This window comes from Solea solea, chromosome 20 (genome assembly GCF_958295425.1).
Source record: "Solea solea chromosome 20, fSolSol10.1, whole genome shotgun sequence".
In the NCBI taxonomy this organism is placed as follows: domain Eukaryota; kingdom Metazoa; phylum Chordata; class Actinopteri; order Pleuronectiformes; family Soleidae; genus Solea; species Solea solea.
In genome coordinates, this window is record NC_081153.1 from 4,552,312 (window position 1) to 4,578,678 (window position 26,367).

The 26,367-nt window shown below is 42.3% G+C and overlaps 1 protein-coding gene across 1 annotated transcript in view; it reads left to right on the forward strand.

Annotated features, from left to right (window-relative positions):
• The window catches only part of trim71 (tripartite motif containing 71, E3 ubiquitin protein ligase), a 31,195-nt gene extending 5,191 nt beyond the window's left edge, over positions 1-26,004 (forward strand). Inside the window, 6 exon segments of the mRNA XM_058618736.1 lie at positions 12,166-12,333; positions 15,233-15,367; positions 18,501-18,743; positions 18,836-19,333; positions 19,511-19,651; positions 19,743-26,004. Of these exon segments, the coding sequence (XP_058474719.1) occupies positions 12,166-12,333; positions 15,233-15,367; positions 18,501-18,743; positions 18,836-19,333; positions 19,511-19,651; positions 19,743-20,315 (1,758 nt within the window). The 3' untranslated portion in view covers positions 20,316-26,004.
• Positions 26,005-26,367: the final 363 nt, after the last annotated feature.

The window sequence follows — 26,367 nt, forward strand, 5'->3', positions numbered from 1 at the left end:
CAGGCCAGATGACTTGTGTCAGAGCTGAAACACTAACTTTTGTCGCCGTAAAACCGCTGTAGCTTACATTTCACAGTTTTGCGGCTTCATGTGTGTTTAGACCAAACTGTGTAAATGCATATGTCCCATGAATCCATCTGGTGTAGTCACGTGTTACAGTAGCAATAGCACATACAGAGAGTGTGGAAGCACTTAGAATGTTGTGGGGGGCTCGTGTTGACGGTGCCGTCGTCAAAATCTGTTTTTTTTTGGTTATTATATTTTGAAAATAATAGAATTTAGTTTGTCAAGCAGCAACGGTGACCTCCTGTAAACTAATAGAAGTTGTTAATAAAATGAAGTCATACTTTTGACGAGAAAACACTGAGTGAAGGTGACATCAGTCCCCATTTGTTCTCCCTCTGCTGTGCATGTGGATTCATCATTATTAAGAGCTGTTGAAAAGCTGCACACTCAGCCCCCCCCACACAATTTTTTGATCATTTTTGGCTTAATACGTGTACTTGCGTCGCAAAACTATTAACGGTGGTTCATTTTAGAATCGTCACTTTGCCTGTTTTCTTATTGCTTGTTGAGAGTCGGTGTAATAAAGGGATTATAAGGCCCTTAAGTAATAGTTTTGATTACACTTAAGGTGCACAGCTTGTGTCTGCAGTCCACCCATAAAACACACCAAACCAGATGGAGGACACACACACACACACCATAATATCTGCTGTTCATTTGGCTTGGTATTTAAAGTGTTTATCACACTTTTTTTTACATTCCTTACACCCCCCGTGGTCATTTTCTTAGTTCCAAATGTCTATGAAGAAAAACTATGAGAAGGGGAATGGAGAGATTGGTCTTCCTCTTTTAAGATGGGCGTACAATTAAAAGATATTCCTTGTGCAGAGTGAAAAACTCACTTACAGTTTTGACAAGTAGAATAAAACACGGAGAAATGAAGTGCGGGTTCATTTGAAGACAAGCATTTGGTGGCAGTGATTGAGTGCTTTTGCTGTAAATAAATGAGGCATCATTATCTTTTTCTCCTGCGGGGGAAAAAAAGCTCATTTAAAGTCTCTTGTCATTTTCAACTTTAATTATAGTTGGGGACAGGTACTGTGTTTTTGAATAGAATTTTTACGTTTCTTCTTCTTCTTCAGTGTAAGTATTTTGTTTTTGCGTGAGCTCATTGTTAAATGGGAACATCACTGGTCATTTGCTCCCTGGTGATGTGACTATTCAGATCACCGGTGAGAGAAAGCGTTTCAGTTGGAGAGATAAGAGTCCGAGGGCAGTAAAGGGAGCCGGTTCCGCACTGATAAGAATATATATGTTGTGTGTGTGCATGAGTGTATATGTCAGATGTCCATTGGAGACACTGTGACTGTGGCAGTCAGAGATGCCACGCTGTGTCTGAAGTCGCGATGGAAAATTGGATTACTTAAAAGCGGCGTCCGACTTACAAGTACACATGTTGCTCCATTCAAGAGGCTGCTAATAATCCCTCAGAGTGTGTGCCTCTGTAGTTTAGATTAAATTGTTAATACAGCGACGTCATGCCTGAGGTAGCATGAGCATGGTTTCCCAGGAAAACACACACACACACACACACACACACTCTGACAGGTCTAGTCTTTCTATAGAAAGCATTGGTAGGTTGAGAGTTAGCAGAGAAGAGCAGACAGAAACATGGTTGCTGGGCAATGAGCACAGTGCTATAAGAAAGAGGTGAAGTGGAACTAAGCAGTTTGATGACCACACAGAACTGTAGGGTCACAATACACAAATGTTGTATTTTATTTGTTTGGAAATACACTTTTTCTTTGCAATGATGTGGATTTTGTTTGCCCCGACTCCGTTTGTGCTCTTTGCTCCGTGTTTTTTAAATAGTTTTTTATTTGCGATGCTGTCCATTGGTGGGGCTTAGGAAGCTGCCTGCTGTTTGGCTTTTGAGTTTTGGAGCGACCGCTTAATGGACTTCCTTAATCGAAGTAGTCACAGGCTTGGAGTCGCTGTCCGTCTGGAAGTCGTTCCCCAAGTCCCCCCCCCTGTCAACGCCCCTGATAAAATAATTGTAAGTTGTAAAATCTAACGTTTATTAGATTATAAACATAAGATACTTAGAATTATTTTGTCGCAAAGAACAAATCAGGGAGCACAAAAGAATTCCCATCATTGCAAACAAAAAGTGTATTTTCAAACAAATAATTGGGTTAGGGTAACCCTAACCCAATATTTTTGAATGATTAAATCGATATTCTATTTGCAACTTGTGTATTTGGATTTTATGGTTCACTTTGGTGTTGTTTGCTTCTTAAGAAGTGTTTTAAAATCTTGATATTAGCACAGTTGCGTCTCCTCGTCGTGCGTTTCTGTTTTAAAGTAAAATAAACGGCGAGAGTCCACATGTTATTCAGTCGGCTTTCTTTGTAAGTTCTGCCGCTGTGTTGTTGTGTCGAGGTAAACACTATCACTTCAGACCCACGCTGGTTTGGCCTCTGTAATCATCAGTTTACTCCTCCCCCCTTTTCTTTGGAGCTACCCAGCAGAGAATGTTTGTAAGGAAACCTAACCCAACACTGATGCTGATACAAGGCCAGAGGAATTCCTGTAACTTGAGTTTATACCTCCTGGGTTCTCTGTTCTCACACACACACACACACACTCCCTGGGTATTTCCTCTGTCGACTCCTGCCTTTCTCATCAGTGCTCCCTCTGGCTGCTCTGTGTCAGAGACAATGGGCATTATACATGCAGAGAGTCTCCTCAACATGATTTAGCAGCTGTTGCTGTTGAGGGGCAAGTGATTACATTTCATCACTCCTGGAAGTATCCCTGTGAGTGTGCGGCTCCAGCCTTTTCCTTTCCAAAAGTATCTCCCATCTGTAGGTAGTTATCCTCTGAAGAGGATTTTAGTGTGTGTGTCTGTGTGCGTGTCTGTGTGTGTGTGTGTGTGTGTGTGTGTGCGCGTTTCCACACAGCCAGCAGAGTTGGATTATATGAAGTTGGACTTCCAGAGTTTCTAATGTGCAGCATGTGCCAGTAATTAAAGAGCATTCTCTGTTTCCTGTGTGTCGTGAATGTGTTTCATGTAGGCAAAGGGGCAGTGTGTGTGTGTGTGTGTGTCTTCCAGCTTTGATGTCCATTTGCGGACTTTGGGCCATATAAATTTAATGGAGAGAAAGGAAGGCATTTATCACATTCTCTTTGACAACGGGATTTAAAACCCATTGAGAAGCCGGGACCTTGCTGCTTCCTAGTCAGTGGCGGGGGCACAAATGGGCTTTTAATTGGCTATTATTTGACCTCGCTCGGTGAGATTGTGCTGTTAACACGTGTATCGTTAAAACCCCCGACCCTGGTTTGGCGACACTGTGCAGCTTTCTTGGCACGATTTGTAATATCAGGCCCAACACTGTGTTCATAATATTGTGGGAAGAGTTTTAAACTGTGAGTAGCATAGAATAATTGGAAAGTGAAGAAAATATAAATGGTCGTTGAAATGATGCCGGGAGCTTGTGGACTCTTTGTTTTAGAACACATTTGTTATTAAATTGACCCGTGCAGTCACGTACACGATGCCACACGAATACATGAAATGTCTTGAATACATACACCAGTGTGTCATACCAGCACTGCCTTTTCCACAGTTGTCGATCTGGACCTACGTTGCATGTATACAAACACAACAATGCCTGTCCTACTTTGTTGTGTCCCTTTCTACAAAGGTCCAACCTTGAACTGTCTGTGTAACAAACAGCTTCTGCACATTAACAATAACTCAACTGAATGTGCATGAAATTCCCAGACTCTCGTTGTATATCCATCCATCTACATAGTTATTAATATTTCTATTTTGGCTTCTGTAAATATTCATACTCCTGACTAAAAAAAATTAACATTTTAACTGTTGCATCATTGTTTTCTGACGCACAGATGGTTGTTTTAAGGAGTGAATCTACTTTTGTAACTTGCTGTTGGTAATATTATGGGCTGTGCTACATGTGGTATTTGTGTTGTGCTGGACTTGCTTGTATCACCACACAAGCATTTCCCCTAAGGGTCACACTCCTTAGTCTGCCATGTTGGCATGCAGGCCCATATACAGTGTGTGTGTGTGTGTGTGTGTGTGTGTGTATACATATATATATATATATATATATGTATATATATATATATATATATGTATATATATATCGTTTACTCTTTTCATATTTCTTCCCTTTTCTCTCCTTCTGCCGCTTTAAACTGTTGTGCTCTCCTTATCTGTTTTTTTTTTTCCTTCCCTCTCTCCTGCTCGAGTGTTCATTACACTACAGTCAGTCACATGCTCTCTGGGTAAGGAGGCCAGCTGACTGTGGTTTGTTTTCCTTCTCCGCTGTGCGGGGGTTGACCAATCAGAGAGCCGGCTCGCGGCCACCGCCTCCCCTTGTTGTATCTGGCAGAGTTTCAAAACATCGGCAGGCATGTCCGTGTGCGTGTTGCGTCCATGGCAGGAAGCCAACAGGGGTTGCCACGAAAGGGCGGGGCACCGTCAGAGGAGGAGGAGTAGGAGGAGGAGGAAGGAAGGAAAATAGCAGTGAGAAGAGAGCGAGAGATGGAGGGAACAGAGAGGGAAGGGGAAAGCTATGTGTACAAGAATGGAGCGTGTTTGGAAATGATGATTTCACTAAGTTCCATAAAAGGAGCTCTGTCTGGCAGATGGTACTCCTGGGAATGGGATTGCTGGGAATGTTGGGATTGGGTGTTAGACAGATTATCCAGCCTTAACATACCAGACTGGCTTAGGTTTGGTGCTGTCTTATTTTTTTTTTACATAAATTAAGACCATTTGCTAATCTTCCACTCTGCCTCTAGTTTCCAAACCATAACTATTATTATTATTATTATTATTATTATTACTACGGGTGCAGATTTTTAAACGACGGAGAACACAGTTTCTTAATCTGCACAGAATTTTCTGGAAGGAAATATTTTGAGAGTGTCTCCACAGAGTCTATTGACACCTGCGTCTGCCTGATGTGTTGAAATGAGGCGTGGCAGAGTTGTGCAACTCAACAAAAAAAAAAATTAACTTGTCCCACTTTGACAATTGTTTTTCTTTCTCCCCTTTTTTTATTTGACTCTTTTCCATAACGCTGTAACACCTACAGCACATTATTCTATAATTACCAAAGTACTATACACTCATTAATAATGAGCTATTATTTGTCCTGGACTGATGCAGAAAACATTTTTGGAAACATTGACCACAAATAAAACAACATATGAAACGCACTCTTGACATGATGACTTATTTTCCTCTTATTTGGGAGATGAGTGCTTGAAACCAGCGATGAAGTTGGTCAAATAAACGCGTCTTGCGAGTTTTACGGCCAGTGGAAGTCTGGACAGACGGGTTTAAAAAGAAAACAGATATCTGAAAAGTAAATAGCAAAAGTTAAGGTGTCCCAACAGGAACTGCCCTCCTTAAATCACCATCGTCCTGGAGTACGTGTTTATCTTTCTCCATCTCGTTCCAACCCGTCCTGTTTTCCTGTTTCTCTCTGTTGACAGCTAGCAAATAGACCTGATGCGTTAGACAATATAAAGAAAACAAACTTCATTTTTAGAATTCATGTTCTTCACAGTGCTACTGGAGAAATGAAATCCCACAGAAAACAGTATAAAGAACGATTACACACCTTTTTTTTTACTTAATGCATTAGTCCAATACACAAAGTATACTTTTTTAACATATGATGTTGTGAAATAAAAGCAGTATTTTGGGGTTTTTGCTCTTGCATTATTTCAAATTCCATTCCATTCATTTGCATGGACATGGATCGAGTTTCAGTTCATGCAAACGTCGAGTAAGAACGGAAACAAACGGCACATGGACGCGAGCACTGCAAACGTCCACGCCTGTCACCGTCAGGGGAAAAGTGTTTACTCGCTTCCCAGAGCAGACCCCTGATTTTTTTTTTCTGGCACCACAATGTGACATTACACGGCCGCGTGTCCCCTCCCCCACTCTGCTCTGCACGCAGCCAGCAAATGCCGCACAGAGTGATTTTTACTGGCTAGTTGAGCTCGTGCCCTCTCCCCCAGTTCCCCACTACCTACGAGGGGTGGGCGGAACCTACTGCAGTATGCAGTGTGCTGCTGTGTGAGCACAAAGCCATCATGCATTTACTTTAGCATTATTAAAGTATATCTCAGGTTTTTCAGTGTTTTTTGCTTTCAGTAAAGCAAAGCCAGTTAAAATTTTAATAATCTAATTTTTTGTGTAATCTGACCTTTTTAGGCTCATGTGCGTCTGTGCTGCACGTTAACATATGAAATGATTGTTGTCAAGGGCACTTTCCATTATTTATTAACCATTTTACTGCTCAGTCTAATTACTCAAATGACTGATCACGATCAATACTTGAATTATCACCGGCTCTTTGCATGTATGAATACTTGTACTGTTCATTTTAAGGATGCACACTTTAATCGATATGTTACAAAACCAAGGAAAATATAAAATTAACTCTCCGGATTAATCTATTTTTATTCAAATCTGGCAGCAGCCAAACTAAGCTTGTAGTTTCCTTCCAGTGGTATGCTTTTGCTTTACGACACAATATTTTTAACACCCAGCATGGGTGGGTGGGGCCTAGTGTAAATCTGTCACGGAGCAGTGTAATGGGCAGAGGGAAAAGAACGAGAAACATCCGGTGCACTAATGAAATACAATAACGTCGTCTCCCCCCCCCCCCCCCCCCCCCCGATGTATTTGAGCTCTGCTGCTCAGTTTTGCTGCTGCTGCTGCTGCTGCTGCTGCTGCTGCTGAGACGGCGTCCGTCCGCCTCACATTGCGCTTGCATCATTTGACTCTGTTGTGTATTCTGCACTCTCAGCAGCACGCACCACTTGCACTCGTGTGGGTTTGTTGGTGTTTATATGTAAATGTGTAATAAATCAATTGTGTAGGTGAGTCGACTCTTGTGTGAGTCTCCCTGCAGGGTTTTTTTTCTCGCTGTGGAATTTACTACTTTGTTACTGTGACGCCGCGCCTAATTGACTTCTTTTCGGGTTGTTTTTCCACACTTTCTTTTGCGTCACATGCGCTCTCGGACGTGTCCAGTGTGGTCCTGCGTGTGCGTTTCCTGGCTGTGAAATACCTGCTCTCTGGTAGCACATGTGTGTAACAGAGCAGCTGTATTCCTGGCTCACTGAGAATGTGTTTTTTGGTGTTTTTATTAGACTTGACTAAACATTGGTGATGAATGGGATGATGAATGTGATGATGGGATTGAAGGAGAGGAAGCCAGAAACACAGGGGAAACAGGATCTTTCCATGTAGTCCTTTCACTGTTAACCCTTAGAACACAGAGTGTTTAGGCTGCTTTGTTCCATTACTATATTAATACATATCTACAGATGCTATTAGAATGTGCCTTATATCCAGCACAGGATTTCTGTTTCCATTTTCACCGACTATATAAACACACCTTTCACATTTGTGAAATTTGGAAATATACCACATTTCGAGGTTGGCTTGGCTGGTTTTATGGAACAAAAATAGAAGAAAAATGGTCTATTTTGTGACTTTTGTACAATTATCACTACTCCCACTTTGTGCACCTGTGGCACTGATCTGTGCCGCGTGAGCACTAAGGGTTTAAGTTGGTGGATCACTGTATTGCTGACTTGCAGTCTTGTGATTGAGAGTCTCGACAGTCGCTCTAAGTTCTCATTACATCAGTGACTGCTGACAAGGAGTCACACGGTTACTGTAGCTCAGAAGCTGAACTGAAATTGTAGCAGTGCTGTCTGTCATCTCTGTCATGTGTTCTTTTTTCCCCCTACTTCCTGTTTGGGTCTCCTCTGCCTTCAAGTCCTCCTGGTCTCTGTTTGGCAGTGGTGGCTGGAGTTGTCGCAGACTTGGATAAAATGTTAGAAATGAGGTTGTGGCCTGTGACCGGTGTCTTTAATCACATCTATTTCACACTCGTGCTACATCAATTCAACTCCTGTTCTTGATTAAAATCGCATCATTTCTACTTTGCGGTTTCACCTGCCATCCAAACGTGAGTTCTTGTCAGAACAGTCAGAAATGGAGACCCTGTTTTTGAAGACTGACTTACACTTACTCGTAGTCTCAGCATCACCTCGTCTAATAACAGAAATCCCTGCTTGGACTTTTATCACCAGTGCACAGAAGAGTCTGCTACCTGTTTACAGTGTCCAGTGTACCTGAATGGTTCATGGGATATACATTTTCAGGTGTGTTAGTAACGGAAAGTTTTTGTTTGAAAACACAATGATCGCAGGCAGTAATAGGGAGGTAACCGTAGCAACTGACGTCTGCCGACCTCTTGTCGATTGAGGGGATTGTCTGCAATTTGTAAAGGTTATTTTGAGACCGAAAATCTCACCTTACACGGCCTTTGTGGAAAAAAATTTCACCTAAATTCCTCCCCGCTAACAATAAGAGGTTAAAAGGCAGGATCCATGTCTGTGTGAAATGGAGAAGCATATTCTCTGCACATGCCCAGGTGTCGTTGTTGTTGTTGTTGTTGTTGTTGTTGTTGTTGTTAACATAATTCAGCTCATTTGATTCCCTGGAAACGACGGGCAGCGTGACCAGTGGGTTTCTGTTTGAAAGGGGCCGATAATATTGACTAGCTGTTCCAAGAGGCTCTGTTGTGTCATGTGATTTACAGCCTTGTGTGTGTGTGTTTTACCTCGAGGACTATAGAGCTTTTTCACACGTGAGCTACCGATTGCAAGATATTTGAAGTCTTGCAGCTATTTGTCATAGGATCTCGTTCAGTGTAACGTGATTCCAGTGTTTTTTGAGCTATAGACCTCTGACCTTTCTGTTTTCCATTTTTTCCATATTTACACATGAACATCGTGTATATAGTATTTTGTGTGCTGCATGCGACTATAATCAGTATAGTGACTATATATATATATATATATATATATATATATATATATATATATATACATATATACATATATATATATATATATATATATATATATATATATATATACATATATACATATACACACATTATAGACAGTATATTTTAAAATAATTGAAATCTAACGGAGTATTAACTGCACATCAAAATCAACTTTCTCTATTCTTGAAACCTGCTATCTAGTCAGGAAGTGGTTCAAACCAGTACATTTTAATCCAAAATGGAAACTGGGAATCATTTGCTCCAGTGGAAGCCTCTGCACTATGGGATGTAAACACTGCTAAATGTATAGGGGCAATCAAACTGCACTGAATGGCTGGCTGTTTGATTGGTCGCTCAGGGCAGCTGTTACTACCGAGCTCTTGAGTAGATTAGCAAATTTTATTGGAGCTATCCAGTCGCACTAATCTACGTGTGGCAGGTTGTGTGTAATGAAAGTGATTAGCATTAGCTGAAGCTCATCGTTCGCTCTGTCCACAAATTTAAGGGCAAAGCAAGTCAGCGTTTTCACGTCTATATAATCTCAGGTCAGTCCTCACTTTAATCCATCATATATTTAGATTATTAACAACTAACTAAATTACTCGTGAATAATATTTGGTAATCGATTAAGCGGTTATAAAACGAGCTCTTTGATTTTTTTCAGCCTCTAAAATGTGAATATTTTCGAGTTCTTTTTGCACTATATCACAAAGAAATCATTAAATTGGATTAATTAATCCAGTCTCCACCAGGGATGAGATTTACTGTCATCACTAGTCATTCCTGATGCACATACTAATACTAATACTCACTACTGTATGTTTAATGCAAAAATAAGTATCAAACTGAATTGAATTGTCATCTTAAATGCAATAGATTATGCATTTAAATTATACAATGTTCAGAGATAAAATCCTAGTATTAAGACAATTACTATCTTGATAATCGGTTCAGCATTTAAAGCTTTTTTCACATTTTCTGATCGTTTCAGCTTCTTAAATGTGAATATTTCCTTTGTTTCCTTGCTCCATATAAACAAAGAAATCATTAAAAACTGAATCATTTTGGTTTGTGGACAAAAACAAGACATTTGAGAACATCATTGTTTCCAGGTTTTTCAAACACTGATGAAGTTTTCTGACATTTTATTCTATGGACCAAATGATTACTCGATTAATCGTGAAATGGAAATAATCGTAAGTTATAAATGAGTCATTAATTTGTTGAAACCAACTTGATACGTCACATTTCAGGCAAGTACTATGAACAAGTAATTGAGTAAAAACAAATGAATCCAAATTAACCCAAGTCAAATGTCGACCTGCTGTCATACTGCTGATATTATAACTTAGTAAACTTTAGTAAACACGCGTACATGATCTGGTTATATTGTTGAGTCAGTATTGAACCGATAACCTCTGCACTGGCCTGGCAGCATTCCTCGCTTTTGTGCGCACTGTCCCCTTGGAATTTGGGGGGTGTCAGTGGGGGGTGGGTAAGGACGGGAGAAGAGAAGAAGAAGAGAGGAGCAGGAGAGCAGGGCATTGAGTGACGGCGACTGTAGGAGACAACAGAAGGAGGAGAACAGCAGAAAGAGAGATGGCAACAGGAAGATGAAAAGGATCCAAGGGGAGCTTAAGGGAAAGGAAATCAGATAAAGGGGGAGGTGTGTGTGTGTGTGTGTGTGTGTGTGTGTGTGTGTGTGTGTGTGTGTGTCATTAGATTTTGCAGGTCCCTCGGGTAACGGCTCTTATTGATGGATTGATTGCAGGCTCCTCCCCATCCACTCAGGTCTCCTGCGATTGGCGAGCATTGACCCAGTGTCTCTTTGGGATATGATGGCCAGTGCATATTTAATTAGCCGTCCATTATAGCCAATCAGCATTCATACAAAGGCCTTTAAAGCAAAGCTTAGTTTTTTTCCAGCAAAGGTTAAATGACATTTACTCTGCTCATCCCCGGGGACAGATGCACTTTTGTGTCGTGCAGTAGTGCTGCTTTTTTTTTTTTATACACTCCATCTGTCATGTCCTACATCTACCACTTTTAAACATCCTTTTTACCTCATTCATTTAAATCCTACTTTACACCGTGATCAGATGTCTGTAAACTTTGCACTGACGCAATGACACGACCCTCCCTCACATGCGATTGGTTGTCTCAGATCAGCGTGGATTAGCTTGTGTACCTGTCAGTCGTTATCACACCTGCCAGCCTGCGGGTTTATGGCACAGTTATGACCGACCTCAGGGATACAGAACTTGATACCACATCAGACGTGTTGTAGATTATCGTCAGATTATCAACAGACGGAAGCAGCAACAGGTCAGTCAGCAGTGAGCCGCAGTGGAGATCAGAGAAGACTGCGACAGGAATTTAAATGTTAAATATTTTTCATGTGTGTGAGTGACTTCTTCTTATTTAGTTATGTAGTCTGTTATATAGCCTTTTATGTCCATAGTGTTCCATGTAAATGCATTTATGGAGCACTTTTCTAGTCTTGATAACCACCATTCACACTCATGTCACTCATCTTTCATACCCATTCATACGCTGGTCGGCATGTAGACTAGCGGAGCCGGGAATCGAATCCACAACCCTTTTATAACTCTCATGCGCAGATGTCCAAAGATGGTCAAGGATGGGTATTGATCCAGTTTTGGTGGCCTTAAATCCCTTCTGTGCTTCCTTTTTTGCTCCTGTGTGTTGCTTGATAAAGGCTCTCTGGGGTGTTGAGGCCTGTATGAGCTTCCCTGGTCACATCTGCATATGGATGCCCTGTTAATCTTTCACAGTAGAGTCTCATTAATTAGCTTTGTGTGCCTGCGTATACGTGTGTGTGTGTGTGGGGGACAACGACATTTAACTTTGTAATTCATTTATACACTGCCAATTAAATGTGTCATTGTTGATTCACGACACAGTAGCTCTCCCAGAGCTTAATGACAACCTCTCGTTAACTTATTTGTGAGGTGACGACAGATGTGTTTCTGTAATGTAGTAGTCAATATTTTGTCCTTTTGGAGTCAGTTTGGTATATTTTAGGTCAGTTATGAAATAACCAGGTGAAGGAATATAGTTTAGTCCAATTATCTAAAAACGTAACGTACATTACTTATGAAATTCAAGGCCTTGAATGGCAAAGAAATCATGTTATCATGATCTGCAATAATAACAACCAGAGCATTTTCTCCAAAACTCATTTGTCCCTCTGCGACTCTCGTTTCTCCAGGTGTTCCTGTTCTTCTGTGAAACCTGCTCGGTGCCTATCTGCAGGGAGTGCAGCGTGGGCCGTCACATGGGACACACCTTTGTTTACCTGCAGGATGCCGTGCAGGACTGCAGAGCCATCACCATTCAGCTGCTGGCCGACGCGCAGCAGGGAAGACAGGCTGTGCAGGTGAGACGGGAACTCAGGCACAGACACTTTCAGAGTGAAGGAAAATGTGCTTTGAATCATTTATGCTTTGAATTATTTGTTTTGTTAAATAAGTTTGGATATATAAGTAGATATTCTTCAGTTTAACATTATAGGACATAAATAGGTCAAACTGATTGAAGTCTGCTCAACAAAGGAGTTCTGAGGTCTGGTATAAAGACAATCCCCTGAAGGTCAAACCACATTAATCCACATTCATGCAATGGAGAAGCTGAAGAGAGCAGCTCAGCTGTCTCTCTCCCTCTCTCTCTCAGTAGAGGTGATCAGCTTGAATATGTTTGAGAGTGACCAGTCCTGTGCTGCTGGGAAGCCTGGGGGTCAGAGGTGTCCAGCTGGCCCTTAAAGGGGGCGGGTCAGATGGGGTGAGGTCTGGCAGGGGCAGGGCTGAAGGTCAAAGGGGAGGAGGAGTGGAGAGAGGGAGGATGGGGGAGGGTAGATAAGGCATTTAAAGGATTTCAGAGAAAGGAAAATTCCACTCCTCTTTAAAATATGTGGAACAAACACTGCCCTACCATGGGTGTCATTCACTCACTCACCCAAACACACACACACACACACACACACTTCTGCTCCTGATTTGCATAATTATAGATGGGCTGGCAGCTTTTGTTTCCTCCCTTTAACATTAAAAGCTGCTACATTTACTTGCGTTGACCTAAAGGCTGTTCAACAATCAGTTAAAGAAAAGAAAGATGAACATCAAACTGATGCAAAAATGTAACCAGCAGCAGCAGCAAACTCTGCGGCTAAGCTAAGCTAATGCTGTGGCCTTGCATTCTAAACAGAGATTGCTCGGTCACATTCATGAAGGGTCGCCTCCTGCTTTGCCTGGAAGAAAATGGCAGTGTCATGACCTTGACTGAAACATGAAACACTAGTTGTTCCACTGAGGTCACGTGACACGCTGGCGTGCGCTATCTTCCTCCGCGGAGCTCGTGCTTCAGCTATCCCTGTTCTCTGGTGTCACGGTGACCGGGCCACACTTTGTACCTTAATGGACGGGCACTTATGTCACTAGTAGTCCTTCACACTCAAAAGATATCACAACAGAGAACCCGACTGATAATTAACACAGTGGCTGAGTGAAGCAGCCCAAGTATAACACCTACAACTGTGGATATAATGTTCATTATGTGCGGATATGAGTTTGTTTTTGCAGAAAATGCAGAAGCAGATGTTTTTTATGAACTTATACAACATTAGACTCGGTTTAAATGGATTTATAAAACAGGAAAACAGCTACTATATTCAATTTTAGTACCAGCATTTTCAAAAATCCAGTTCCAGTCTTGCTGTGGCTTAAATGACAGTTTTGATAACACATACTCAATCTTCTTCACCAGTACAAATCATATCAGTGCCATGTTTTCCTGCAGCAGAGGCAGAAGAAACGCTGCCGACCATCTGGCAACACCTCGTGGTGTTTGTGTGTTTGTCCATTTCTGTCCCAGGTCACCACCGTTGTTAAGTGCTGACGCCAGATAATATGTAAACACACACACACACGCGTGCACCCACACACACACACACACACACTCACTCTCATGTCCCCCGAGGTAGGAAATATCTGCCCACTCCACACCCATTATCTTCCCTGACCTCCGACCCCGGACTTGTGACCTCCTGGTTGGCCAGAGCTTTCTCTCGCGCCGTGGTGCCATTGGTCAGTTTGACCCTCATTGTGTTCCAATCTGTGCTCTTCTGGGAATATCGAGAGGAAGGCGGAAGCAGAAAAGACGGCGTTTGGCGACACCGAGGCGGAGAGACGTCACGGGGGCCAAGAAGCACAGGATGCGGGACGAGGAGTGTGAGGAGAACGGAAGAGAAGGAAACATAGAAGAGGAAGATATCGAAGCACAAACAATAAAATTCTCTTTTACATTTCACTCTCTCTTCTGATACGTTTCCCCTTTAGTTCCTTGAGGATTCCCTCCCTGCTGCTGCCTCTCAGGGGGCCTGATTTAGTTGACCCTTTAGCTGCCAGCCTGAAAAGGCCAGGCAAAACAGAAAAGACCCCTGCTGCCCGGCTTTGTTCTTGTCGGGGCTGCAGTGGGGGTGGGCAGTATACGTCTTAAGACATGGGATGCGGATCATGACCTGTAGAGGTTTAAGTGACCTTTGATCCCTGCGGCCGTTATCACAAAGGAAGCCTTATCCCGCCCTCCCCTTCGTGCCTGTGAGGTCCAGTTCACCCTGTGACCTCCCAGAAAACGCCAGAGGAAAAGCCAGATAAAACACACGGGCAGAAAAGGGAGGAAGACAAAGAAAAAATGTGTGCGTTTAGCCAACGATTTTAATGTAAACAAGTGAAAATGTGTTCACACTGCTCATAAAATCTGTGTAATCCAGGACCAATGATAGTTGAAGTGTTATTTTTGAATTTGAAGTGGCTATTAAATCTAATACTGAGCGAGTTGGGCTTCATCCCTGAAGGAAGCGGCGTGATTCTGTGCCGTGTGAAGTAACTTCCTATTCCTGACCTGTGTTTCCTGTCCCGTGTGAAGCAGCTGTTAAAGCGTGCGGTTAGACTGACAAAAACCTGAGCAGGTGTTTGCTCCTCAGGAAGATGTCCCATATAGTGTCACTGTCCTCTCTTCTAATGTTTCCTCATCCATGTGCATCCTGTCTGTTCTCTGCGCGTCATCTGTGTCCCAGACCACACACTGCTGCGTTTAACTATCTACATATTCACGTCCGAGTCTCTGTCCCCCCTGCAGAGTGGCTGAGAAAGAGTTCATTGTGTGTGTTTTTTTTTCCTTTGACTCATCCTCACATTTACAGCCCTTCTTTCTTTATAGCCAGTGGTCATTTCGTTTCTGTGCCACATCCTTAAGACCTTTTCATTCTTTTATGTTTCCAGCTGAGCATGGAGAAGGTCCAGGCCATGGCAGAGCAAGTGGAGATCAAGGCTAAGGTGGTGCAGACTGAGGTGAAGGCCCTCGTCCTGAGACACAAGAAAGCGCTGGATGAGAGGGAGTGTGAACTACTGTGGAAGGTGAGCAGCTACCTTCATGTCCATGAGAACCTATCCACATGGAAACAGAACTTTTACTTTGGCTGTTTCTCTAAACGTTGTTGTATATGTGCCTTGCATTAAGCATGTGTGCTATGTACAAACTCTATTCGAATAAGTATACATTGCATTACAGTGTGTACAATCACAGCGACAGATGCCTGAGCCACTATGGAAAGAAAAGAAAAGTTAGAATAAAGCGATCAGACCAAACACAAGATGGACAAAATGCTGATCAAAGTCAACCCTCGGGACAGTTTCCTGCACAATTAGCTTGACAACACTGTTCAGCTGAATTAAAGCCCTTGTTCCAGTATATAAGCGCTAGTTGGGGCGAATTGAGTTATTAAATAAAGCACGTCCACCTCCGCTCCACTAGGGGGTGAAACATCTTGTTTCAGTTTATTAGGTTAATACAGTTTCCTGTTTAGCATTCGCTTAAAAACATCCAATTCTTAAAGTTAACGGAGCATAAAATTGATTTTAAAAAAATGTACCGTCCTGAATTTTGCTGCTGTTGTCATTCTTCTGTGTACCGGCTTTTTCAATTTTTCTTGTGATGGTAAACAAGTCGCATGTAAGCTCGTAGTGTTCTTGACTCTTTGACCCACAGTTGTATTTTAGACAAACCTGTGTGAATGAGAGAGGGTTTTTAAGGTTCAAAGAAAAACAGCTGCTAGCCCAGAGGCTCTGGCTCAACATGCTTTCAAATCTCTATCCCAAAAACACGTCATAAAACGGATATAAAATGACACGAATATCGACGAATCAGTCAAGGTTCTAACAGAAACACACACAATTGTAGGGTCTATGGCTGCAAGCGGATACTGGAATATGTGTGATGGTGCATTTATGTACTTATGTATGTCTTGCTTTGCTTTGCTTTCGTTAAGTTAACCGAACACCCACCAGCTCACCACGCTCTCACTTCTCCCCTTTCCTTCAGAGCAGGTTTAGTGACGTTGTAAAAGCTGACCTGTGTCTCAGATCTTAGCTGTGTGTGTGTCTGTGTGTGTCCATGTGTGTCTGTCTGTGTGTGTCTGTGCAGGTCAAAGTATCACAAAGAAGGTTTTCGCTTACCCATGTTCCCTTTTTAATCCCTTTTACTCGCCTGCAGGATACGCTCTTTATCCCTGACCTGATGAAGTTATTACAGGCGACACGCACACTCACACATATATATATATATATATATATATATATATATATATATATATATATATATATATATATATATATATATACATACATATATATATATATACACACATATTTATATATATATATATCAGTTTTAATGATTTCTTTGTTCTATGGAGCAAAGAAACCAGAAAATATACATTTAAGAAGCTGAAAAATCAGAAACTCAAATAATCACATTCAAAATTATTTATTATTTTATATATTTTATATATAATTTTTTATTTATTATTTAAAATGCTGACAGGAAAACTCGAACCTGAATCATGGAAGAATCCTCAGCAGTGACTCAGCGCCGTGTCATCATATGCTTGAGGGATTCATGACTCTGAGATGTCGGTAAAATGTGACTCAGCTTTAGAACACGAGCGCATGTTAAGTGTAAAAGTGGGTGTGTTTGTGTAAACTGATATGAGTTGTGCCGACATGTGACATTGGAACTTGTGAGTAGTTCTAGTTCTTGCGCTGAAATACAAACCACTTCTATCAAAGGTTGTTTTGAACATAAGAGCTAAAGAACTAGTCGTCCGTCCATCAAAAAGCCTAACTGGAGTCTTTGTCTTCACCGACTATAAAGTGTAACTCTAGTTTCACAGATGCAAATTGCAGTTCCACTATTGCCCGGGGAATAACAAAGGCAGACTCTCTTTTAGGCTCTTTGTTTCTTTCACAGACGCTATAACCAAAGAGCCACTGAGCCCATTGTGTTGAGCTTTTTTTGTTCGGTGAGGAGAAGTGAGAGCTCAGGCTGCGGCTGTAACGCTTTATTCTCACTGACTCTACTGTAACTCTATCCGCCTTCTTATGCTAACACAAATGTGTCACGGTTAAGTGACCGTTGTTTTTTTTTTGTTTTTTTTTGTCTTTACAATTTAGGGGAATAAGTCACCGCAATAATAAAATATTAGTCAGTTTGGTGCTTTGTTGTTTTTCTGTTTGTCTGACACAGATGTGCTTTGTTCTCTTACCATCTGTTACATTTCTTTTTTTAGCTTTAAACGCCTTAAATGACTCATACAGCACACATACTGTATGTATATCATCTTTATACATGACTACAGTGAGGATTTAAATTAAACTGAAGTAAGTTTAGAAAGACATGAGAGATGTATTTATCATTAGTGTAATTGTGTTTAGGGTTTGAAGAACATCACAGATTTGGGGCTTTTGGGGCTGGAAATAATGATTATTTTGATAATCAATTCATCTGTGGATTATTTTCTCAATTAATCAGTGTGTTTAGTCCTGTTGTTTTGCCCAAACCTGGAAGTGATGGATGTGTTGTACATTTTAATGATTTCTTTTGTTATATGGAGCAAAGAAACCAGAAAATATTCACATTTTCAAGAAGCTATAAAAAGATGGAACTTGTTTTAATTATAAAAAACCCTCAAACTGATAAACTGGTTATCACAATGATTGACAGTGGATTTAGTAATTGATTAATAGGTGATTCATCGATTAATAGTTGCAGCCCTAAAGGCTTTCTTTTAGAGTACATGTTATCATATAGAGACACAGTGGTAGGTCGATAGATGGATAGACATCAAATATAATCAACATACCTTTTATATACCAGACACCACTTCCACTTGCATCATTTACACAGTCACAGTTTTACAGTGACTGTGTAAATGATGTTGTGTAATTCTATGCTTCCTTTAAAAATTCACTATACTGCCGAGCTCTAATGTCACTTCTCATCAAGATCTCCTTCTACTGCTCTGGTTCCTTCTGACAGTATCACTATTGTGCAGGCAAATGGCTGCATGCAGGTAGTCTTGGTGTGGTCACTGCACTGCTGCCATCTAGTGGTCAGACTCACTGTGACCAGTTTGCAGTGTGTTTATGACCCTACATTTAATGTTGTTTAAATGAGTAGATCATTAAAGTGTCTTTGTCATGTGCTTCTCAGGTGGAGAAGATTCGTCAGGTGAAGGCCAAGTCTCTGTACCTGCAGGTGGAGAAGCTGCACCAGAGTCTGACCAAGTTAGACAGCACCATCGCCGCCGTCAGCCAGGTGCTGGACGAGGGCCACCACCTGGACGTGCTGCTGGCCAGGGAGCGAATGCTCACACAGATCCACGAACTCAAGGTTCTCAGGGGGCTGCTTCAGCCGCAGGAGGACGATCGCTTCATGTTTACTCCTCCAGACCAGGTGAGATCTCATGCTGCACAACTGAAATCTGTTATTCCACAGTTCTTAAGATAGAGAAACCCATAAACTATCTTCTGTGATGGTTCCCACAGGCTCTGCACATAGCCATCCAGTCCTTGGGCCTCATCAGCAGTGGAGCCTTTGCCCCCGTCACCAAAGCCCACGGCGAGGGTCTGAAGAGTGCGCTGCGTGGCAAGCCCGCCTCCTTTACCGTGATTGGATATGACCACGACGGCGAGCCACGTCTGTCCGGCGGCGACACGCTGTCTGCAATCATCATGTCTGTCGGTGACGGCACCCTGTCTGCGGCAGAGGTGGCCGACCACCAGAACGGCTCTTACACCATCAGCTATATCCCCAAATGTGAGGGGGAGCACCTCGTCTCGGTGCTGGTGTGTAACCAGCACATCCAGGGAAGCCCCTTCAGTGTCCTCGTGAAGTCCGGGCGGAGCTACGGCTCTTTGGGTTCCCAAGTGTCAGCGTTTGGGAACGAGGGGGAGGGAGACGGTCAGCTCTGTCGTCCTTGGGGCATCAGTGTGGACAAGGAGGGTTACGTGGTGGTGGCTGATCGCAGCAACAACCGCGTACAGGTACAGCTTCATCTTTTTGTTTCTCCACAATTCAGTAAATTGTTCCTGACTTTCAAAAAAAAAAAATCTGATATTTTGTGCAGATGATCCAAATGTGTATCTACCTTATTAGTTTTCGGTATTTAAAGGTGAGGGAGAGCTCCTCAGTGCTAATACAATACATCCTTCCCTCTGCAGATATTCAAGCCCTGTGGTGCCTTCCACCACAAGTTTGGCTCTCTAGGTTCTCGGCCCGGACAGTTTGACCGTCCAGCCGGGGTCGCATGTGACAGTCAGAGACGAATCATTGTGGCTGATAAGGACAATCACCGAGTGCAGGTACGAAAAACTCACAATTAAAGCGATCGACACACAAAGTGTGAATGCGCTCTGTACTCTGACTGTAAGACATATGCTTTGTCCCCGACAGGTGTTTACTTTTGAGGGCCAGTTCCTGCTCAAGTTTGGGGAAAAGGGCACCAAGAACGGGCAGTTCAACTATCCGTGGGACGTGGCTGTCAACTCTGAGGGTAAGATCCTGGTCTCAGACACCAGGAACCACCGCGTGCAGCTGTTTGCCCCCGATGGCTCTTTCCTCAACAAGTACGGCTTTGAGGGTGCGCTATGGAAACACTTTGACTCTCCCAGAGGAGTGGCCTTCAACCACGAGGACCACCTGGTGGTGACCGACTTCAACAACCACCGGCTCCTGGTCATCCGGCCCGACTGCCAGTCGGCTCGCTTCCTGGGCTCTGAGGGCACCGGGAACGGACAGTTCCTGCGGCCCCAGGGTGTCGCCGTGGACCAGGAGAACCGCATCATCGTGGCCGACTCCCGCAACCACCGAGTACAAGTGTTTGAGCCCAACGGAAACTTCTTATGCAAATTTGGCACACAGGGGAGTGGCTTCGGACAGATGGATCGCCCCTCCGGTGTGGCTGTGACGCCCGAGGGAGTCATCGTTGTCGTTGACTTTGGAAATAATCGCATTCTCAAATTCTAACGAAAGAAAAAAGAAAGAAAGAAAAAAAAAAAGAAGAGAGAAGTTTATTTTTGCATTCTCTCCCTCCGTTTGTCCTTTTTTTGCATTTTGTTTTTGATGAAGGAAATGGAGGAGAGAGAATGAATCAACCGTCACAACAGGAGGAGAACTCAGAGAGGATTGAGAGCACGAGGAAATGAAGGGAAAATAAAACTTTAACGTCGATATTCTCCAAATCAGATATCTGTGGTATGCGTGACAAAGGGGACCCGTCTACAAATTGATAATCAGTAGAAAAAGAGCCATATTTCCCTCCGTCAGTCTTGGCTGCTCTGAATCCTCTGTCAGTTCTCCTTGAGTATCCATCTCAGGGAATTCCTCAATCTTCTTGAAATCTTACACCCTCTGCTCCACACCTACCTCATTTAGCTCTTTATGAATGTACTCATAGTCGCTGAGCAGAGGTTTTAGTGCGTGAAGTTTTACAAAGAAGAAAAGTCTAACTCGAGGTTTGTTATTTAAGAGAGACAAAAAAAATGGACTCTTTGGTTGATATTTGCACAGGATTAATGGAATTCTTGCTGTGCATTTTTTTTTTTTTAAGTGAACCTCCTGAACGTTGTTGCTGAGGCAATACTCAGACCACTGTAGAGGCTGCATGATTTACTCTCATTACACGGCTTCGCTTGGAGGGGAAACTTGGGTACAGTAGTGTCCTTGTCATGTGTTAGATTAGGTATTTTCTCTCCCGCGTGTGCGTCGCTCCTCGTCTCTCTTGTGGCTCTTCGTAGTTTCACTGTCATGGTTGTTGTTGAAGAAGAAGAAGAAGAAGAAGAAGAGTGCAAAGCCATGCCAAACTTGATAGAATCAAAATTAGCTCAGGTCATGTTAGGACTGATCTAAAACGATCAGACTCTCCCTTTAGCTTTACTGGCTAATATAATAGCTGATTTGATGAATTTATTGATGAACAAAAATATGAAATATTCTGGGAATTTTCCCCCAGAATGGTCCCTGAAATAATCCCCCAAATATAAATGAATCCCAAATGTTAGACCAACCTTACACACCCCCCCGCCCCAACTGTGTCTTATAAGACTAGATGAATATTTGTTATTTTCGATGAGATAAGACAACCTGTGTTGTTGCTCTCCAGACGATGTATGCAAGGAGAGCGGCCTCTCGAAGAATCTCCCAAGATCTGGACCTAGTAGTGATCTAAATGTAGAGATTTAATCATGTAATTAAATGACACCTTTTTCACGAGGCATGCTGTGTAACAAACGCCTTGCGTGAAGACACCAAAATTTGTTGTCGTCCAGAGGACATTAATGACATCACATCACAGACCTGGAATCCCGGTCCTCTGGTCTTTAGATATCGTGGTTGAAAGCCACTCCCCCTTCGGCTCCTGGGGCCTCGTAGTCCAGTCCACTGAGGTGGGCGTCATCACTAAGCCCTCTCTGTATTTATTGATGTCTGGAGCTGTGAAGACGCCTCCAGACTGAGCGCTAGTAGATGGATCCCTTTAAAAGATGGAGGTCTATAGACCCGACTGTCATAAGTCAACCAAAGTTAGAATTTCTGCACAATGGCCAACTGATTTGGCGAATTAAAGAAACTAAAAAAAAACACCCTCCTTTAAATAGACTTTCTTAATCACTGTTGCTGGGAAGTTGACAAAGCTCACCGAGTTGAGTTCATAGCACTGTCCTCGTTAGGCTTTGAAGAATCAAGTGTGTACTTCCACATCCTGCCGAGAGCGGTTGGAGGAGATTCTGTCTGTCTGTCCGCAGTGATGTTCGAGTCGAGAACAGATGATACTCGCACCAAAGAAAACCCCCCTTCCCTTTATCTCTCCCCCCTTTTTTGCATTTGTCGCATCAGCCATGAAACCATGTCCCACTTCTTATCGGCCTGTTGGCTCAAAGTAGCATCTCGCATTAGCCTCTGTTTCCCGCCCCATCTTAAACTTTCTAGGAAGTCGTAGATTCTTACTCATAGATGTTGAAGAATTGCCCTCCAGTTGTATCCGTGTCCTGCCAGAAGCACTAAGACAATGAAGGCTCCTCTCCTCGTGGTGAAAGAACCTTTGGGACACAACAGAAGAGTCGCTCTCGCACCTGCGTGCACATCCTCATATCGCAGAGATCCTGTACTTTGAATGCTTCATGTTTTCTTGTATACCTCAACTCCTAAATACCTCAAAGAAAGAAAAACATGTCACTCGTAGCTACTGTGCTTTTAAACATTTAAATACCTCAACTTGTTACTCTTACTCTGAATACCTAATTTTTACTCTTTATTTTTTATTTAAGCATACCTCGCCAGATATTTATGCGTCACAAAAATATACCTCATTCTTTTTTAAATCTGCTTGTTTTGTTTTTGTTTAGTTTTTTACAGCGCAGTGCACGTCTCATAGCTCTAGGACCAAAGATCGCGCGGTACTTGTATTAATGATCATCACTCCACCTCACGAGCCCTCCGCTTTGTTCAATCTACTGTATGTTGCCTTTTTTATCACCAAGAAACCAAATATTGCCGATGAAATCATTGTGCCAAAATGGTCCATGTGAGACGTCAGTGCCAAACAGCACTGTTTGTTTGTTTGTTTGTTTGTTTGTTTGTAGACGACAAACATCACTGGATCATTATATGTCATTGATACAAATGTTAAATCAGAGCGTCGGAGGATGAATCCTCACTCTCCCCTTAAGAGGGCTGTGCCCAACTGATCTTTACCTCATGATGATGATGAACGTGCAGATTCCATTCATACTTTTTGTTACTGTGTGCAAGCGGTGGGTGGTGGGCGGCAGGAGAGGGAATCATCTCTTTTAAAGAGTTCCGAGCGTCTTCTTTCAGCACAATTTGATGATATTTCAGCGTAGATGTTTCCCGGCGAGCGCTCGGCGTTGTTCGGTGATGCTCGTTGACTGTGGTTCAAACAAACGCATCAGTGACAGCTGTTTTAAAGTCCACACACGCTGCTGCTGCTTTGAACCCGACAACACCTCGTTTCACCAATAAGATTGGTTTTGTTTGTTTTTCAGTATTAACTCAGTGAAATGTTCATTCATGTTGCATCTGTTTTTTTTTTTGTTTTTTTAATTAAGATTGCAGAATTCTATCTTTAAGATCCTTAGGTCTTCACTCTTAAAGAGGAAAAAAAATTGTATTTTAAACCTTTATTTTGTTTTTTTTCATTTTGTTGCATGCTTTAAAAAAAGTTCTTGTCTTATACCAACGTTTTTCAGATAGGTGTTGAAAACTCAGATGGGGTGGGTAACTGAACTGACTTTTTGGGATGATTTTTTACCAAATTATATACCCAAAGATGTGTATGTATGTATGTCTGTGTGTGTGTGTGTGTGTGTCTCAATATTGCGTTGGATGGAATTGACCTTTCTTTGACCTTGGCGATTGTATTTCCTGTTCTCTAGAGGCTCTGCAGAGCAACGCGACCTGTTCAGTCAGCCGTAGCCCCGCCTCCCGAGGAACAACACAGGCAGAGTTGTGAGATGACACTCAAGCCCTGGATTTTATGGAGGCTCTGAGATCCTGTTCAGACCTGGTATTAACATCCGTTCTGAGTCGTGGTCAGATTGCACTAAGTGCAGGTTTGAATGCTCCTGATCGGTCCCTGAATGCATCCTCGGATTACAGAAACCACATTTGAAGGTGGTGGAGAGAGAAAGAGCAAATCAAAATTCTGAGAAAAACGAGTCAGAATTAAGGCTTTAATCCCTGTAATCTGGCTTTTTTTGTCAAGAAATCAAAATACAAAAGTCAGAATTCTGAGGGGAGACAAAAAAAAACCTTTAGGCTTTAAAAAGCTTTAATCTCTGAATTCTCAGAAAAAGAAGTCCGAATTCTTGCTGATAAAGAAAGTCAAAATAAAACAAAGCCAGAATTCTGAAAAAAAAAACTGAGAATTATGGCTTTAATCTCTGTAATCGGGTTTATTTACAGTTTATAAAAAACAGAATTCTGAGGGAAAAAACACCCCCAGAATTTAATCTCTGTAATCTGACAATAGAAACGTTCTCCTTCAGCCGACATCAATGTTAACACTGATCTCCGTGATTTATGTTTTCTAATGGTTTTGAATTATAATTATTATTTTCGTGATTCAGCAGCACGAGGAGAGCGTATTCGCTTCCGTCTCTTTGTCGTCTTCTCCACGTCTCTTTGTGTAAGACGCGCTCACATCGAGGCACAGACGTCCGTATCTGGAGGGTCTGATCTTACGTGGTCATAGGAGATGCATTCAGGGCACATTTTAATACCAGGTGTGCACTGTCATACTTTGTGCTGTGATCACGGAGGGAGGACGTTGATCCCAGGCTGACTTTGGGCCCAGAAACCTCTGCCTCTACTTTGACTAAATTGGCCATTTTGTGTGTTGATCTGGGAGTTCTCATCGGCAAAAACAAAGAACACCCAGGAAGTGTGGCGATGGCTGCTGAACACGTGAGTGGTTGACTGCGCTCTGGCCGGGTGGATTTTTATTTGGTTGATTTTCTTTTTCATTGGGGCCCCTGTGGTTTTATTTTTTGTCCACCATTTTATTTCTGGCCCCCTCACAGCTTTAAGAGAGCGAGAGAAAGAGCAGAGCTGCACAAGGTGACGCGTGCAAGGTCGTAGCCCTCATTTTAATGTTTGTATATTTGAAAGACAGGGGAAAAAAAAGGTTTGAACATTTAGAATGGAAAAAAAAAATAAAACTCAGGTAGTTCTCCGCAGCCCTGCCCTGCAGGTGTCTCATTGAACCGTGTCTCCTAGTGATGATGTAATGACTTTATCCCCACCCCTCCCCCCTCCCCCTCTTGTTATGACCTCTCAGTACCAGTCTGATTCTTTTTGTGTCCATTTTACATATTATAAAAAAAACAAATTATTTCTCAATCTGAAAAAAAAAAAAATATTTTAAGTAGATTTCCCCCTTGATTAATCTCTTTTTTTTGCCATCTTACAAATAAGTACAAATACTTCACACCACTCGATGCTCACTGGCCCTTTTAGAATGTATTTTGTGAAGAAAAGGGTTCAGTGTTGCTCTTGTGCTCACTCCCCCAGCTGCTGGAAGCCGTATACGGCTGAACAGAGACCACGTCACAAAAAAACACAAACAAAACAACAACAACTCAGTACCTCCTTTGAAGATTTGTCGCTAAAAAGTCCCACACCAGCAATATTTAAACGAGAATCCCGTGGTTATAGTGCAGCACCTTTTGTTCGTTTGTACGTGTAAAGCCAGCCCAGACGATGATGACGACAACGAACGGTCTCGTCCACACCGCTGTGTCCTGTTCTCCCAGCACCCAGCAGCTGGATGTAAGTGTGTGTGTGTGTGCGTGCGTGTGTGGTGTTTGTGCGCTGCATCTGTGTCGTCTGAGCAGAGATCCACTGAATGTATCCTCCACAGTCCACGAGGCAGCGAGAGCCAGCTGACTTTAGATGGATGCTGCTGGCGCTTCCTCATCCACAGCACTGTGAGTGTGTGTGTGTGCAACACACACACACACACACTCAGACAGTGTGCTGTGAGTGGAAGTGCGGAAGTCAGGTCTTCGGTCTAAATAAGGCACAGGAGACAATAATATATTGGCCGCCTGCTGTTCTCTCTGTACTCTGTGGACTTTAAACATTTCCTATGCAGTTTTTTTGTTTACACCTAAATAAAGTTGTATTTCTTTGACTTCAACATTTTGTCTCCTTTTTTTTTCTGGCACGTGTGTGAAATACATTTATATATACGCTTAGTTTTATAGTTACAGTGTGAGGAAGAGGACAATGGTTCTGGAAACAAACAAAAAAGCCAGAATTCTGACTTTAATCTCTTTAATCTGGCTTTCTTTTGGTCTTTTTTTCTCTGAATTCTGTCTGAGAAACAACAGGCACAATTCTGAGGGGAGAAAAGTTTTAATATCTGTGGATGCTCTGATGTTTTTTGTTTGCTTTTTCCTCTGAATTATGGCTGTGAAAAAAGTCAAAATAAAAGAGACAGAATTCTGAGAAAAAACCTCCCTCAGAATTATGGCTTTAATCTCTGAATTCAGAGAAAAAC